This window comes from Branchiostoma belcheri, unplaced genomic scaffold, assembly GCF_001625305.1.
Source record: "Branchiostoma belcheri isolate BF01 breed outbred unplaced genomic scaffold, Haploidv18h27 scaffold3, whole genome shotgun sequence".
NCBI lineage: Eukaryota > Metazoa > Chordata > Leptocardii > Amphioxiformes > Branchiostomatidae > Branchiostoma > Branchiostoma belcheri.
The window spans coordinates 6435782-6450922 of record NW_017803909.1 but is presented as its reverse complement, the minus strand read 5'-3'; the positions used below and the strand labels follow the sequence as shown (position 1 = coordinate 6450922).

At 42.2% G+C, this 15141-nt stretch overlaps 1 protein-coding gene across 2 annotated transcripts; it reads right to left on the bottom strand.

Moving 5' to 3' along the window:
• Positions 1-6189: 6189 nt before the first annotated feature.
• Positions 6190-14428, bottom strand: LOC109474070 (alpha-N-acetylneuraminide alpha-2,8-sialyltransferase-like). Of its 2 annotated transcripts, none has more exons than XM_019774289.1 (8): positions 14127-14428; positions 9998-10178; positions 9246-9557; positions 8559-8697; positions 8028-8137; positions 7362-7454; positions 6924-7171; positions 6190-6549 (listed from the first exon to the last, which is right to left on the bottom strand). In XM_019774289.1, exons 2-8 carry the CDS (start codon positions 10168-10170, stop codon positions 6332-6334), a joined length of 1293 nt encoding a protein of 430 aa, XP_019629848.1. In that variant the 5' UTR covers positions 10171-10178; positions 14127-14428; the 3' UTR covers positions 6190-6331. The 2 variants fall into 2 exon arrangements, with proteins under 2 accessions (XP_019629848.1, XP_019629849.1); XM_019774290.1 differs by lacking the exon at positions 14127-14428 and adding an exon at positions 11398-11452.
• Between the last annotated feature and the right edge of the window lie 713 nt (positions 14429-15141).

The following is a 15141-nucleotide window of genomic DNA, read 5'->3' as shown; positions in this document are numbered from 1 at the left end:
CCCCAAAATTGTCGCTTTGGACCTTTACACCTAAATTCTCCCACCAAAAATCTTTAGTATTACAGCCGGCTGCATTGTTGTCTTTGCCCCCAAAATTGTCGCTTTAGACCTTTCTTTACACTTAAATCGTCCTGCCAAAAAACTTGTCTTTGTATTAATTCCACACTAATTCCTTGTTTAGTCCATTTTCTCGCGAAAAAAAAAATTAAGGCACCCTCACCTGGTTAATTAATTGGATTAAGTTTTCCCGCCAAAAAACTTAGTATATAGAGCACTCTAACCTTGAACTTGTGACCCCCCCTCCCACTTCTTCCTGCCCACCTCCCACCACTTCTTCCACAACTCAGAGTATGTTTAGTTACTACTGTTCTCTGAACTTCTTTGAACATGTAGTCACCACACTCTGGTAGCAAAACACTTTGTTGATCGAGTGCAATTTTTCCACCACTTAGACTTTCGAATAATCTCTCGCTCTCCTGGTCAGTCAATTGCACTGGTATACTGATGTGTCGAAGCATCAATGTCTCCCAAAAGACATCCCCCGGGGGAGTACATTTAGTGCATTGACCGACCAAGAGATTATTCGAAAGTCTAAGTGGTGGAAAAACTGCACTCGATTTAACAAAGTTTTTGCTACCATAGTGTGGTGACTACATGTTCGAAGAAGTCCAGAGAACAGTGTAACTAAACCTACTCTGAGTTGTGGAAGAAGTGTGGGAGGTGGGCAGGAAGAGTGGGGAGGGGGGCACAAGTTCAAGGTTAGAGTGCTCTATATACTAAGTTTTTTGGCGGGAAAACTTAATCCAATTAATTAACCAGCTGAGGGTGCCAATTATTTTTTTTTGGCGGGAAAATGGACTGAACAAGGAATTAGTGTGGAATTAATACAAAGACAAGTTTTTTGGCTGGAGAATTTAAGTGTAAAGAAAGGTCCAAAGCGACAATTTTTGGGGCAATTTGGGATGCATATGATATGAAACGGATGACTAAGGAATTCATGCGGCCGGCTAAGATTCAAAGTTTTTCGGCGGGAGAATTTAAGTGTAAAGGTCAAAAGCGACAATTTTGGGGGTAATTTTGGATTCATACAATACGAAGAGGATGACTAACCAATTAATGTGGCCAGCTAAGATACAAAGTTTTTTGGCAGGAGAATTTAAGTGTAAAGGTCTAAAGCGAGAATTTAAGTGTAAAGGTCCAAAGCGACAATATTATTTTGGGGGCAATTTTGGGGGCAATTTGGGATTCATACAATATGAAGAGGATAACAACGTGGAATTCATGCAGCTGGCTTAGATGCAAATATAGGTCTGAAGCAACAATTTAGGGACAATTTGGCATTCAACCATACAATATGAAGAATTTTTCAGTGTTGCTTAACATGACATTGAAGTCGCCGGCTACAATATACGTTAAGTGAAAAAAGAGAAATGTGAGTGCAAATGTGTGCATGTGGTTGTTGTCTCATGTTAATAAAGAAACCATACTCACTCCTCCCCATCTTCTTTCACGCAGCCCTGCCTACAAAAGTCTGGTTCTTGCTGCAGTCCAGTCTCCGGGTCCGCATCTTGAAGACAAAGAAACAAAAGTCACTGTATTGACAACAACAGTTGGCCTTACTAATGCAAGATATTATTTCACACATCATGCAAGTTTATGACAGTAAGAATGGAGCTAAATGCTAAGTGCAATGTGGGACACCAAGGAGGTGATACTGGAGACATACAATGTAACCTCTTTTGTCAGCCTAATCGTTTGAAGATGTGAAAAGGAGTCTGGAGTCGGGGAAGTAAAGGTCTAAATCCTCGGTAAAAATGCAAGTCGTGAATGTCTGAGACCGTATACTGCTGTATTTGAGACAAGTGACCCCCTCTCTGTGTGAGGGGTCAGCTTTGTGGACGAGACTGAGAATACTTTACACACGCCAAAGGTCAACAGTCGCGACCATTTTCATGCTCAAAGGGGTGTTTTGGGGCCACCAAAAGGCACCATTTTCCCGCCCGAAAACACATATACAATAAAAACAAAAGAATGTGCATCATCTACAGCCCAATAGCAGAATATATACCAACTCTCAAAAGAATCTGTCCACCCAAGCGAGAAACAGCTGCAAACATGAAAATATAAATCTCTCACAAAACCCTTTCGTGGAAGGATGTCTGCTTCCCCGGAGGTAATAACATATGTGAGGCAAGAAATAAGTCGTAAGTTGTCAAGCAAGTTGCTTGAATCGATGCACAAAAAGATAAGCTTTTCAAAGTGTTACTGGTAGCAAGCTATGCCACAGCTCTTAATAATACATCCAATAGGAAAGGAAAAATGTATATCAAGTTGGAAAATATGGTCTCACCTGTACAAACTCTTCACTCTGTCTTCAACTTAAGTCAGCTGTCTCATCTAGCCTGGTTTGGACAGGAACATCAGGACTGCTGACCCTAATTATACCTACATAATTATAAAAGAACAATTGATGCCAATGTACATGGCTATTGTATATCAATGGGTAATTAGCTACCAGGTAAAGATGATCTCTTGTATGCGACCTTTTACTTTGCCTCTTCCTAGAAATGTCGACAAGTGCTCAAGAAGTCTAATATACTAGTCATTTATTCAAGTCAAAGGCAATACAAAATTAATGTGAAAGATGTTTTGCTACATGTGTGTTATTTTTATAAAGTGTATAAGGGAAGAGTGCTAGAGTCAAACAGATCTTCAAAAGCAATCATTATCTCACCTGTGGATGTTGTTGTTGTCATCTTGCTCTTGTGTCTCTAAATCACCCGATCTGGTCCAATCTTCTCTTGTCAGGTCCAGACAGTAGTCTTCAATACTGCATCAGTCACCAGCCACCTATACAAACATTAGAAGTTACACACTTGTCTCAAATAACAAAGCAAATAGTAGGTTGAATGCAAAATTCAGATTTTTCTCACCTGAGAGTCATCGTCGGTCTTCAAATCACCTGGTCTGGTCCAATCTTCTCTTGTCAAGTTTATGGAGAATTCACCACTACTGCATCAGTCACCAGCCACCTAACTATACGGACATTAGAAGTTACACACTTGTCTCAAATAACATCAAATAGCTGTAGGTAAAATGCAGAATTGGGATTTTTCTCACCTAACAGATATTCCTCTTGGGTCTTCAAATCATCTGATGTGGTCCAATGTCAGGTTCAGACAACAGTCTTCACTACTGCATCAGTCAGCAGGCACCTAACTATGCAGACATTAGAAATTATACACTTGCTTCAAGTAACGCCAAATAGTTGTAGGTGAAATGCAGAATTCAGATTTTTATAAATATAAAAATTTCAATCTCAGATTTTACCAAAGTCAAGTTGGAGAGTCTGGGATTTACCGCTCAACAACTGATTACCATTCATTAGAAAAATCTTGACCTGTTCTAAATCAAAACACCGCCTTACAGTCCTTAAGACTATAGTGGATTCTTGGTTCTTGGTGTCTTTTCTACCTGCGAATTTACCTTCCTGAGCACCATGTGACGTATATGATTACCCTGGAATGGCCTGGATACGGTCTTTGATACATAAAACAACTCTGTTACCGCCCCCCTCCCCTCCCCACTCGAACTTACCGGTCGTATGTCTCCCCTCCTTGCAAATCTATCACCTTATCCATGTCATCCTCTACACAAACGGTACTATCGTGTCCCCTCTGTATGCTATCAGCCTCGGAACACTTTTGTTTTAGACTGAAACGCATAGAATTTGACCAAAACACACAGGACAACAACAAACCACGTTTCAAACAAAGCTGTTCAGGTCAGGGGTCACATAAAGGCGCCCCTCAGCGGATTACTTGAAAGTGCACCTCTTAAGATAGGTGTCGTTTTTCTATTTCAGGATCATTAATTTCACCCTCATTGAATAAAATTTGATTGACCCGTGTTCAAATGATTGGTGGCAAAAAAAAAACAGTTGAATAAATGAAAGCTAGACTAATAGTGCTTTTTTATCGACCACGCAAATGCGCCTCCATCGGTTACTTAACTAAGTGCAGCGTTAACACGTGGGAATAATTGCCGAAAGTTATTATCGAAATTCTGTCTTTTTGCTTCATTTAAGTTAAAGGAGATTCATCTATAATAGTCCGGAGAGTATCTACGACAATTTAAAGTACAACTTACCACCAAAGCGTGCATGGCGCGTCTTCCTAGGCGTAATTGTTACCCGCTCGTTCTTCCCGTCCATGTACACTCGCCATCTTGGAAAGCTGAAGGCGTGTTTCACGCACACGTGTCATGCCACCTGTAAATCATAAGCAAAATTTGCATTCGATAATCAAGTTTAAGATTAGATTTACGACAAGCCAATAGGCAATCATCACACATACAGGCCTGAAAAATACAATGATTTAATTTTGACTTTCATCTTACAATTTTTTCATCCTCATCTTTCAACTTTATAAAGTTAGGAAAACACACGTTAGTAATTTTCCAATAAATGATCTTTCTTTGACCCATTTATCTTTTGATTGCAATAACAATATTTTCTAGCTAGTAGGTGACAACTTACAAACATTACAGCTATATATATATATATATATATCCGAATATAACCGAAACAATGAAATATCCGAATATAACCGAAACAATGCAATAAAATGGTCATTTGACATTTGAGCATTAATTCGATTAAAAGGAGGACCAATCAAAACAGCGGATTTCATCTTATAACGAGGCTCAAAAATATGCATACATTAAGTCCAGATGCCGCATACGTCATGCGAGGTAGTTACGTAATCCTCCAGGCGAATCATGCATATGTAGATACATGTATATGTATGCATGTTTAAATGTAGGCAGGATTGCGTGTAAATCTTAGCGTTTAAAGTAAAAATAACGCAAACCATTATAGAACTAGTTGTTGCAATATTTTCTATATGATCCTTATTCACGTCTAGGTGTTTTCTGGACGCTTAGAACTGATAAGTCTGATAACAAGAACAAAATCAAGGAAAATATGTTCAGTAACGAAAAATGAAACAAACATCAATAAAAGGCATAAACTTTTCGTTCCAGTTTTTCCACCAAACCCTTTCTAGAAGTGTAATAATTCATACCTGAGGTATCCAGAAGAATCTTTCCGTCCATCCTTCTTTACAAAGTTTACTCCCTCACGTTATTTTCATGCTACAGGCGCCATAATACCAGTTCATCACACGTGTCAATGAGGGCCTCTAGCAGTTCATGGAATTATTGTAGGTACTTACATGCAGGTACTTACATGCAATAATTTCACCCACTGCTAGAAGTCGCTTTTTAAACATGGCGCAGAGGGTCATTAGCCTATGTATCCTTGATGCTGATTGGTTATCATCACGGCAACGTTTTTGAGTCATTGAGCCTGATTGGCTAATACAATTCCTGGTTGGTGAATGGTTAGAAACAACGATGACGTGTCACTTTACGACCAAATATGGGCAACTGACTCCAAACCATAAAGCCGCCTTACGTAAACAACTGAAGTTACGAAGGATTTTCGGAAGAACGGGACTATTGTGGGCAATTATGTTCCCCCAGATAAGCTACAGAGTTGTAAGAACTGCATTTACAGAGAAAAGGAGCCGATTTATGAGGTTAGGAGAGGTGAAAATGCTCGGCAACTACGAACAGGGGAGGGGGGCATTGTGTGGGGATGGCTTTCAGCACCAAGGACAGGGATAGCTTCAGTTTGAACCTGGTCTTTTCTTCATGACAACAAACTGAATATTATCGCACTGACGAAGAATGTACAAAGGAAATCAATTTGTGAATTTTTCGGTGTCATTCTCAATGTCGTATCAATGGAAACAGAGTCTCTGCCAGGCGTATAACTATGGCAATCCCCAAGCTGTTACGATTTTAACTTCCACCATGCATCTGCTTGCTTTCCATTCATATGGTAATGAGCATTGACACGGAAAATTCACTTCTGCAAAGACTGTGGCCACTTCTAAAGTTGTCGTGTCTACACACACACACACACACACACACACACACACACACGAACGCCTCTGAAAACATAACCTTCTTGTCGAAGGTAATTATGTTCCGGTACAGGATCAAACAATGTGGGTTCCTGGGCTAAATTTTATAACAGACAGCATTGTCACAGAAGTTACACAAGACATGGTATATTGCAAGAAATAACTTTATTTGTTTCAATATAGAGGTCAGCCGATCGTCATATTGCGAAACGGCGATAATGGATATAACTTTGTTTCAAGTTTTTGCACATACCCCACGGGTAGTTTTTCCAAACTTCCATCAGTTCCACACATGTATTCAATAATTTAAATTTAAAAATATTTTAAGGTACTAATATGCTTCACGTGCAGCTCCCCGTATTGAGATGTATCACCCCCATGTTGTGCAGTTTTTGGTACTGTCTAAACTCGTGTGGGAAGTTGTGAGCCCAGCCCACTTTTGAGTTGTCAAAGTAATGATGTGTCAGGTTCCTTCCCAGCCTGTCAAAGTGCCACGGCCAAAAACCGTACAGGTGTACTTCCTCGCAAATCCGCAAGGCGGCAGTCATCAAGAACATACCTGCAGGACAAATTCGCAAGAGAGTTCAATGTTACTGCCATGCATTGCCACTGTCTTAATCAAATTTACTTAACGCATCGTATTCAATGCACGTAAGAAAGGTAACATTTGCAAAGCAAATGCATAATGTTTACCTTTGCATATGGTCTGCTCTGTTAATTCGTACACATTAATATATATGGTGACAAGAGTCTAAATCCCTCCTGCTATTGAATTGCAACATGATGTAACCCAACACCAGTTACCATGGTGACAGACGCCTGGTTCTGGTCATTGACCTTTTGTGTTTAAACGGAAGAGGACACTGAGCAAAAACAATAATTATGTTTTCCTTCAGTAAACATAAAAATGTTTTTGGAGATGACCACACTCACCCGTGGACGACCTGAATGACCTGACACCCCTCCGTTTCCAGAAGGTGTTGACGGGCCCGGTGAAGTTCGGGTTGGCGAAGACCATCTGCTGCTTGAGCTTGAACTCCTTCATAACGTCTTGAACCCTGTAGCTCAGGCTGGTCCCGAACTTGTAGGAAAAAGGCGTCATCCAGACGCGAGTGTTGCCGTATTCAGAAAGGTCACGGACGAACCGTTCTTTCATAGTCTTGTTCCTGAAGACTTTGTATCTGTGGACAAACAACATGAAGAAAGCCCATTTTTGCACTTGACCTTGGTCTTCCCAACTGTAACCTGCCTGCCAAAAAATCATGAACATCGAACCATGCCTTCAATAGTTATGCCGCTAAATCCATAGTCTCCAACACTAAGGCAAACCGATTTTATACCGTTCTGACGAAGGCAATTCTTCATACATACCTATTCTGTACCATGCTGGGGTTCATGGTGATGAGGTGCGTCCTCTGTCCGACGTCGGCTTTAAACTGTCCCGCTACAGGCGCCAGGTTACATCTGAGAACGAGCATCGTGTGGAGTGAACGGTTCCAACAATGTCAATTTCATGAATCTTAGGATTGATTATCCTGCTACATGTGAAGAAGAATGATACACTCGATACAGGTGGGTCTAGAAAGAGGTAGTCTCCACCAGACTCCTTTTGCAGGCTGAATAAATCGTGGAAATCGGCCTCAAAAGGGGATAGCTCCATTTGCCTCCAAAAGGAGTCTGGTGGAGACTATAAGAGACCAGAGACAGGAGAATGAATGAATTGATAAACGAGCCTGAGAACTAACAAGTCAGCAGGTCATTCGTATCAGTGTTTACACTAAGAAATTGGTCAAACGATATCTCTGATTGTCAGCAGAGTCAGGCCGTTCAAGGTGGAACAATATTGCCAGTGCCCTCTCAGTATAAACGTCGTGGAGACTAAGACCTCAGACAGACGTCAGGGTGAACCTGAGTACGAACTGTGAGGATATTATTAAAGAAGGCCACACCTGAGTACGAAGTCTGCCGAACAGTGAGGATAAGAAGGCCACACCTGAGTACGAAGTCTGAGGGACAGTGAGGATAAGAAGGCCACACCTGAGTACGAAGTCTGCGGAGTCGATGGCCTTCCCACAGCCGCTGCCGCTGAGGATACCGCTGCTGCCGACCATGCTGCACCGCGCGTAGGTCTTCTTCAGCGGGTTTTCCTGCAAGAAAGGGCAGTAGCGGGGGAGCATGTTCAGTCGCGATAGCTTTTTCAAGCGCTCTGAATGAATGCACGAATATACACAATGCACGAATAAATTACCGAGCCATCAGCCTAGATGACACCACACAATCACACACGTCATCCATAAAAATTACTTAGTGTGGTCTTAGGGAATAATCTGACGCATGTCCAGCCTTTCCTCCTCCCACTGTATTTATAGAACTCTCCCCTCAATGTAAGCAACTGATCCCCAACGAAGCCCATACTTGCACTTGACTTTGATCTTAACAACGGTAACCTGCCTGCCAAAAATCATGGACGTTGAACCATATCTTCAAGAGTTATTCCACTAAATTCGCAGTCACCCACACTAACGCCAAATGATTTCATAGACCTTCTGATGAAGGTAAATCACCTACGTCAGGAAACCTGCGCGCGACGGCTTCTGACACGTAGAGCCGGCTCTTGCCCTCAGCGTCGTACTGGATGGTGGAGTTGACAGGGTGGTTCTTCTTGGTGACGACAGGATCCTCGCCACAGCACTCCTCCAGCTCTTTCCTACAAGATAGGGAGGTACAGAATGCCTGAATTAAGACATCAGAAGCCGACGTAAAAGCCGGTATAGCTAAGACCGGCTTTTACATCTGAATTTTAATGTGTGTGCCCAGTGATGTCGACTGAAAACAGATCCATAGATCTGACATATACTCTGGATATATATAAATAAATAAGCTTGAAGCTTGATGAGCAAAGGACGCCATTGTTTAGCATTTCTGTTTCCCTTGTCATTATAGTCTCTGTCTCTGACACGATGGAAAAGCTCGGAAATAGTACGCAATCAAGAAAAAAGAGAAAGAGAATGATGATATCAAAACGTGGATAGCTATAGGAGACTATACAGTGTGCCAAAGGCGAGAAAATCCCCAAGTGTGCATGCCTAAATATCAATATCGAATTCATTTTTATTGTGAGTTTGTTCTTATCTATCCAAGTCAAAGTTGATAATATTGCGGAAGTTTGTTGATGCTTCGGTGTTATTGTCGGCATCTTTTTTGGTCTCTGTTACCATGTAGATTGCTTGACTTGCTTCAGTGATGGTTCCTTACCTGAAGTTATCGGCGGCAGTTTTGTTGTATACCCAGGGCTGCTTTACTCTTGGAAAATCTTGCATTTGTTTCCACTCTTTGTTTCCCGCCAGTGCCTTCCTTCTGGACGGGTCCACTGTAATCGCTGGGAGGGGTGTGTGTTTTTGTGTGGAATGGTCGATCTTTGCCGAATGGAGGGGTGCGTGTGTCTGGTTTGATCGGGAAGGGTCTATTCTGATGAGGGGGACCTCGGTAGATGTCAGGTTCGAGCTGGAAGAGGTACTAGTATTCTTCGTCGGAAGGGCCGGCTTTGAGGTCTGCTTTTTCCCAGGACTGAAAAAAAAGAAGAAAATTTGATTGTGAAATTTAAACCGTTCTCCAATTGATTAAAAAAAGAATTTGACCCGCTGGAATTTTCGGCCAAATCTCTCGGTCTTTTCGAGATGGAGAATGGTTTAATTTTCAGTATGTCATTTACCAACTTAGATGAATTTTCATGCTATTAATGATAAGAAATTTCATATTAAGTGACTGCACCAGGGTTGTCCCCTTTCTTCTGTTACTTTAGGCTTTGCCGTATGTGAATCTTTCAGTACATCTTTTTCATTCATTCATTCATTCATTCGTTCGTTCGTTCGTTCATTCACTCACTCACTCACTCGCTCACTCACTCACTCACTCACTCACTCACTCATTCCTTCATTCACTCTCACTCACTCACTCATTCACTCTCACTCACTCACTCACTCACTCATTCATTCATTCATTCCCACCTGGCTGTAGACGGTGACACAGAGGGTGACAGTAGGTCGTTCTCGCGCATGCGCACGGCTTGGACTGGAGTATACTGGTTGTCGAAGTTGATGAACGTGCTGAACGTTGCTATGCCAACCAGCGCGTAAACAATCAACACCACGACCGCCAGCCAGTTTCTCTGCTCGGCCATTCTGTGAGCTGGAGAGAAAAGATGGGATATGAAGAAATAATCACAGCGTGTTATGAAGGGACATCACAGCTATCAACTGTTTTTTTCTTTTTATTCCAACATGTAATCACAAGACGTGGTGACGGCACACTCAAGTTTTATCAACTTATTTTATGCCGCCACCAAGGCAGAGACTAAATACGGAACATGACAATACTCATTTTCATTTGAATAGTGAGGAGTGAGAGTTAAGTGCCTTTCCCAATGGCGCAATTGCAAGATCGGTGACATGTCAGGACTCGAACCCGGGACCTCTTGGTTCCTAGTCGAACACTCTACCGCTACGCCACACAACCCCACAACAATATCAACTGTTTGATGTCAGGTTTCAAGCCGTCGTTTTTGGTAGCACCAATCATGGATGTTGGTTGTATCATCATTTCAGTGGCTGGCTATGGTTCGGTAAAAGCGACATCTACCGACTTTGTACAAAACTGCGACCAAGGTAAAATAGTCCTGTGAAATACTAGTACATGCAGAAATGTCCGGCGTTTCACCCGAGGGGCACATACTCATACCTGCATGCCAAAACTTCTCGCCACGTCCACATGCAAACATGATTTGTCTGGGGTATACGACCCCAGAGATTCAATCTCTGAAAATTAGTAAAACCCAAACAGTTTTCAGCGAGCCTCCGGTAGACCAGACAGTGAACAAGGGTGTGTTAGATACAGCTTCTTTTTTGTCCCATTGCAGTTCAGTTTTGTATGACATATCCACACATGTCTGTTGGTTAGGCCACAGCATGTGAATTTTATGGATGACATCCTCCGCAGACTCCAAATCTAATGCGATAGGGCGAAATAAACAAGACGGGCCGAAAAAACAAGGTTCCTACATTTTAAAATCTTGACTCAATCATTGTACAAATGGTTTTAATTCAGTGGGAACATCACATATACACAGCCAGCATCACATATCACTGCATCAAAGTAAGAAACAAAACATTAAATCAAAGCCTTTTCTTGTCTCCTCTCTTTATAGTTACCTGCCATCCACCTTCCGGCATGGCAACAGACATATTTGCCCATTTTCGGCATGGTCACCACTGTCAGAAGGCAACAAAATTTCTTGTGTTTTTTTTTCTCCAAAATCAGGCGAAAATTAATGCGCGCGCTGATGTCATCCATAAACATTACTTGCTGTGGCCTTATGTCCAAGTTTGGTGCCGTAAACATATTTTGTCACCTGATACTTTTCCCGGTGATTTCCGTGGTGCTGATCCGTGATGTTATTGCCCGGGATGGATTAGCGTCGCCGGGAACACAAATACCCAGACTTCACGCACGTTAACGGTCAGCTATTTTAGGAGAAGCCCGAGGAGGTGCGAAATATCCAGGCGGCTTTCTCTTCGGAAATACCAACCGGTTGTGATGTGCAGTCCAAAAATAAACGTTCTTGCATAACTACAATTTTCACCACCACAATACCAGGCAGACATCTAAACTGTACTTACCTTTCTTCAAAACCACTGCAGGGCAACACTCAATCTCATTCCGTGGGGTACACTGTTATAACTCACTTCCACAAAATATCATGCAACAGACTTCATTGAAAGGTTTTAAAGCTGCTCTTAAGAACATACAATCTTTACAGTTTGACATATGACCTCTGACCTCCACATGAATAACCGACCTTGACCGATCAATGACTTTTGAGTAACGGACAACGATTTTGATTTGTTCTCTACGGTTTTGTTTGAGATTCTAAGTAATCGCATGTATTTTTGTATAATTTGTTACCTGAATTATTTATGTTTTACATACAATTCTCCGTTACTTCTGTTTCAGTATTAACTTATGTTTTATTATTTCTGTAAACTGGGCCCCGCTGAAAATCAACTTGTCAAAGCTGAGTTGGGCTACCCAGGTGTGTGAAAATGAAATGAATTAAAAAAAAAACGCGTGGATGGAAACACTAAGAACCTGAACGTTTGTTAATCTGGTAAAGAATAAAACAACAACCAGTTTTACAATTTCATTTGTAACGGGATAGAGTCCCCTTTCGTTGTAGGATAATCAAATGGAATGTTACCGATGCTTAGTTACTAAGTAACAAGCTCGGTTGACTAATTCCAATCATGAAAAGCTCCACCTGAGCAGCTATGTTAGGTCTTTGGTGACACCTTCTTGCATGTCTACAGTTACTCACGTTTATTTTCGTTATTTTAAACTCAGTTACGCGGTGCATCAGAGCTTTACTATAATACCGCTGCAAACAATGTTTGAAACATGTACTCTCCAAGCAGAGGTTTGGGTTTTGGGGGTATTTTTAGCGCGTTTTTAGGCTTTTTTTATCGGGGTTTCTCTTTTGCACTGATTTTTTTCCCCACCAAACCCTGGTGGGATACCCCCAAAACCCAAACCTCTGCTTGGAGAGTACTCCTGATGTGCCATGCGAAAAACACATATCATATCTTCCGAAACTGATATGCCTGAAGTCACCACCGTCACCGCGGATTATATGCCAACAAATGTGCAGAATATTACACAACACACGTGTACCCACCGAATAATGTATTTCCTGATTTTTTTCAATGTACTGTTATGTTTACTGTTTTCACTGTCACTTCTGTACCGTGAACTTATCATTACAGTTGACAAATAATTCCTGGACTTTCTTTTTCCTGCACCCGTTGCCACCGTGAATATATAGTTCCGTGAACATGTCTCTCAGACCGTGAACATTAAGTGAATTAAAGTATCAGCCTGCTTCCCTGTGGAAGAATCACGCACTAAAAGATCCAGGGAATGAGACTGGACTGGTATTACAGTCTAACACGCTTGTATTATGCCCGTATAAAGTGGTTCATGTGGCCTTTACTTTCCGTAAAGCCGTATCAGCCGTTTTCACCTAGCGTAACTTGAGTCGTAATCGGACCGCTCTTATTTATTGTGTTGCACGACGGGTCCGTGTTTGAATGTGTTAGAGATTTTTCAACTGGTTTCTCTGATTGTAGGGTAATAAGTTAATCCATAAAAGCTAGCCCCGGGGATTTAACCTGCTTTCTCCCTGTGCCTTATGCATGAGACCCTAAGGGCTATAACCTCTTCGTAGGTGTCAAAGGTTGTGTTTACTAGATTGTAAAAAAGCTTAGATCATATACCAAGAACAAAACAACATTTACCCCGTGGTTCTCTGACAAAAGCCCGGGTTAAACCCGATGCGGGTGCCGGATAGCGGAGTAAACGGACCCGCTTCCTGCCATGACAGGTGTACGTTTGCGTTAGGCACAGATGACGGGAAAGTCGCTACTCCTCACCGCACCGCACGTAAACTAACGCCGTGTGACAGGCTTCCAGAGAGGCCTGAGAAGTCAAATTTACTCTACACGAAATAAAATCAAACAACTGGGTAAGGTCTCTGACATAGTAAGACGTTACACAGCAGTATCCGGTACCGGAGTCTAGTCAATGATTGGGAATGAGTACTCGTATCCGAAGACGACTGAGATGGCAAATTTAGGACAGTGACTTTTGCAGCAGTCACTCAGGGATGTGTAGTGCAAAACTCAGCTATCCTCTGACGGATCAGCTGAAAAAGGTCTTCGTAGATCATTATCGACGGTCGATTGGTCATAACCGCGCTGACAATCCACCAAGTGACCTTCTGCGGAATTCTTAATCATTTCCAGACCAAAAATGTCCTGGTACTAAATTGGCGCATTCAATAGCATGGCTGAAACCACCCAGTTTTTTCTCCGTCAGGATACAGAACAAGCTTGGGTAATATCAATATCCTAACGTTGACTGGAACCAACAGTTAACAGGTGTCTCAATCAGAAAGTGGAGAAAAGGTTTGGATACGTTTTATCACAACCGTTCCAAGCGACTGACTGCACTAAGGAAGTGTACTTGCATCACATGGTGCGTTCCCCCTGTCCATGCTAATCTATCTATAGGTGTACATGTACTCACCCTAGGGTATCACCTATTGTTGGGGTGTATCTCGGAATGTACAGTACGTGCTTCAAGTACCGACAGGAGAAATGGCTGAAAAGTCTGGCGACGAAAGCCAGGCGGAACACTTCAGGCACACTGAACCACGTTCAGTCTATCTCAGCCGGTGAGCAGCAATTGGTCTCGGCGATGGATCAATTATCGATGAGTCCTGCTGGCATGACCTCCGTTACCAGGCGACCTCCGCAGACCGCAGGCGATTTTTGGTCACGAAAACACCTTTCACTATCCATCAAATGCCGTGTGATCACGTGAGACGTGACGTAGCGCCCCTCCCTGTACCGTTTCTGTTGCTGATCTAATTACCACGGCTGAGTGCCGCGTCACGCCTATGTGCCATACCTGTAGTACGGTTTTATTATTAGGTTCTGTGTGTGGGTGGGGTGGACCTGGCAATGCTTAATTAAATTCATGATGGCCCTGCAACATAAGAGAGTCGATGGCAACGGTTAACAGTAAATTTAAGAAGGCTAGGGTTAGGGTTAGAGATGCAAAGAGGGCAAAGAGCTTACATAACAGTAAATTGACGACACATTCTTGCTTTACTACGAGTGTCGGGCTCCATTGGTAAATCTCGTCTGATACAATCCAAAACCGAGCCTTTCAATTCTTGAGCAATCTGGCGTTCGACTGCGATGTACGAAACATTAATATTTGTCAATAATGCTTAACGATGAATTCTGGATGTAAAGCAAATAAAACGTGGTACGTGAAAGCGATTGTGCTTAACGAAGAATTTGCTAACAACGCTTAACGTTGAATTCTAGCGGGTCATTAAGAGGTCAAACAGCTCGCTACGCCTGAAGGACTTGAAAGACGGGAAGAATTTGCCAACAATCCTTAACGCCGGTAAATTGACGAGCACATCCATTGCATGCAACACTACGTGTCAGCTCCATTGGTAAAACTAGTCTGATACAATCCAAAACCGAGCCTTTCAATTCTGGAGCAATCTGGCGCTCGACTGCGATGT

What these genes read in the sequence shown, in the direction of transcription:
- LOC109474070 (XM_019774289.1), bottom strand. Translation starts at nt 10,170, where the DNA reads ATGGCCGAGCAGAGAAACTGGCTGGCGGTCGTGGTGTTGATTGTTTAC. An exon ending in TCCGCAGACTTCGTACTCAG is followed by an intron (nt 7,455 to 8,027) that starts GTGTGGCCTTCT and finishes GCTCGTTCTCAG; the next exon opens with ATGTAACCTGGCGCCTGTAG. An exon ending in CCCAGCATGGTACAGAATAG is followed by an intron (nt 7,172 to 7,361) that starts GTATGTATGAAG and finishes GTTTGTCCACAG; the next exon opens with ATACAAAGTCTTCAGGAACA.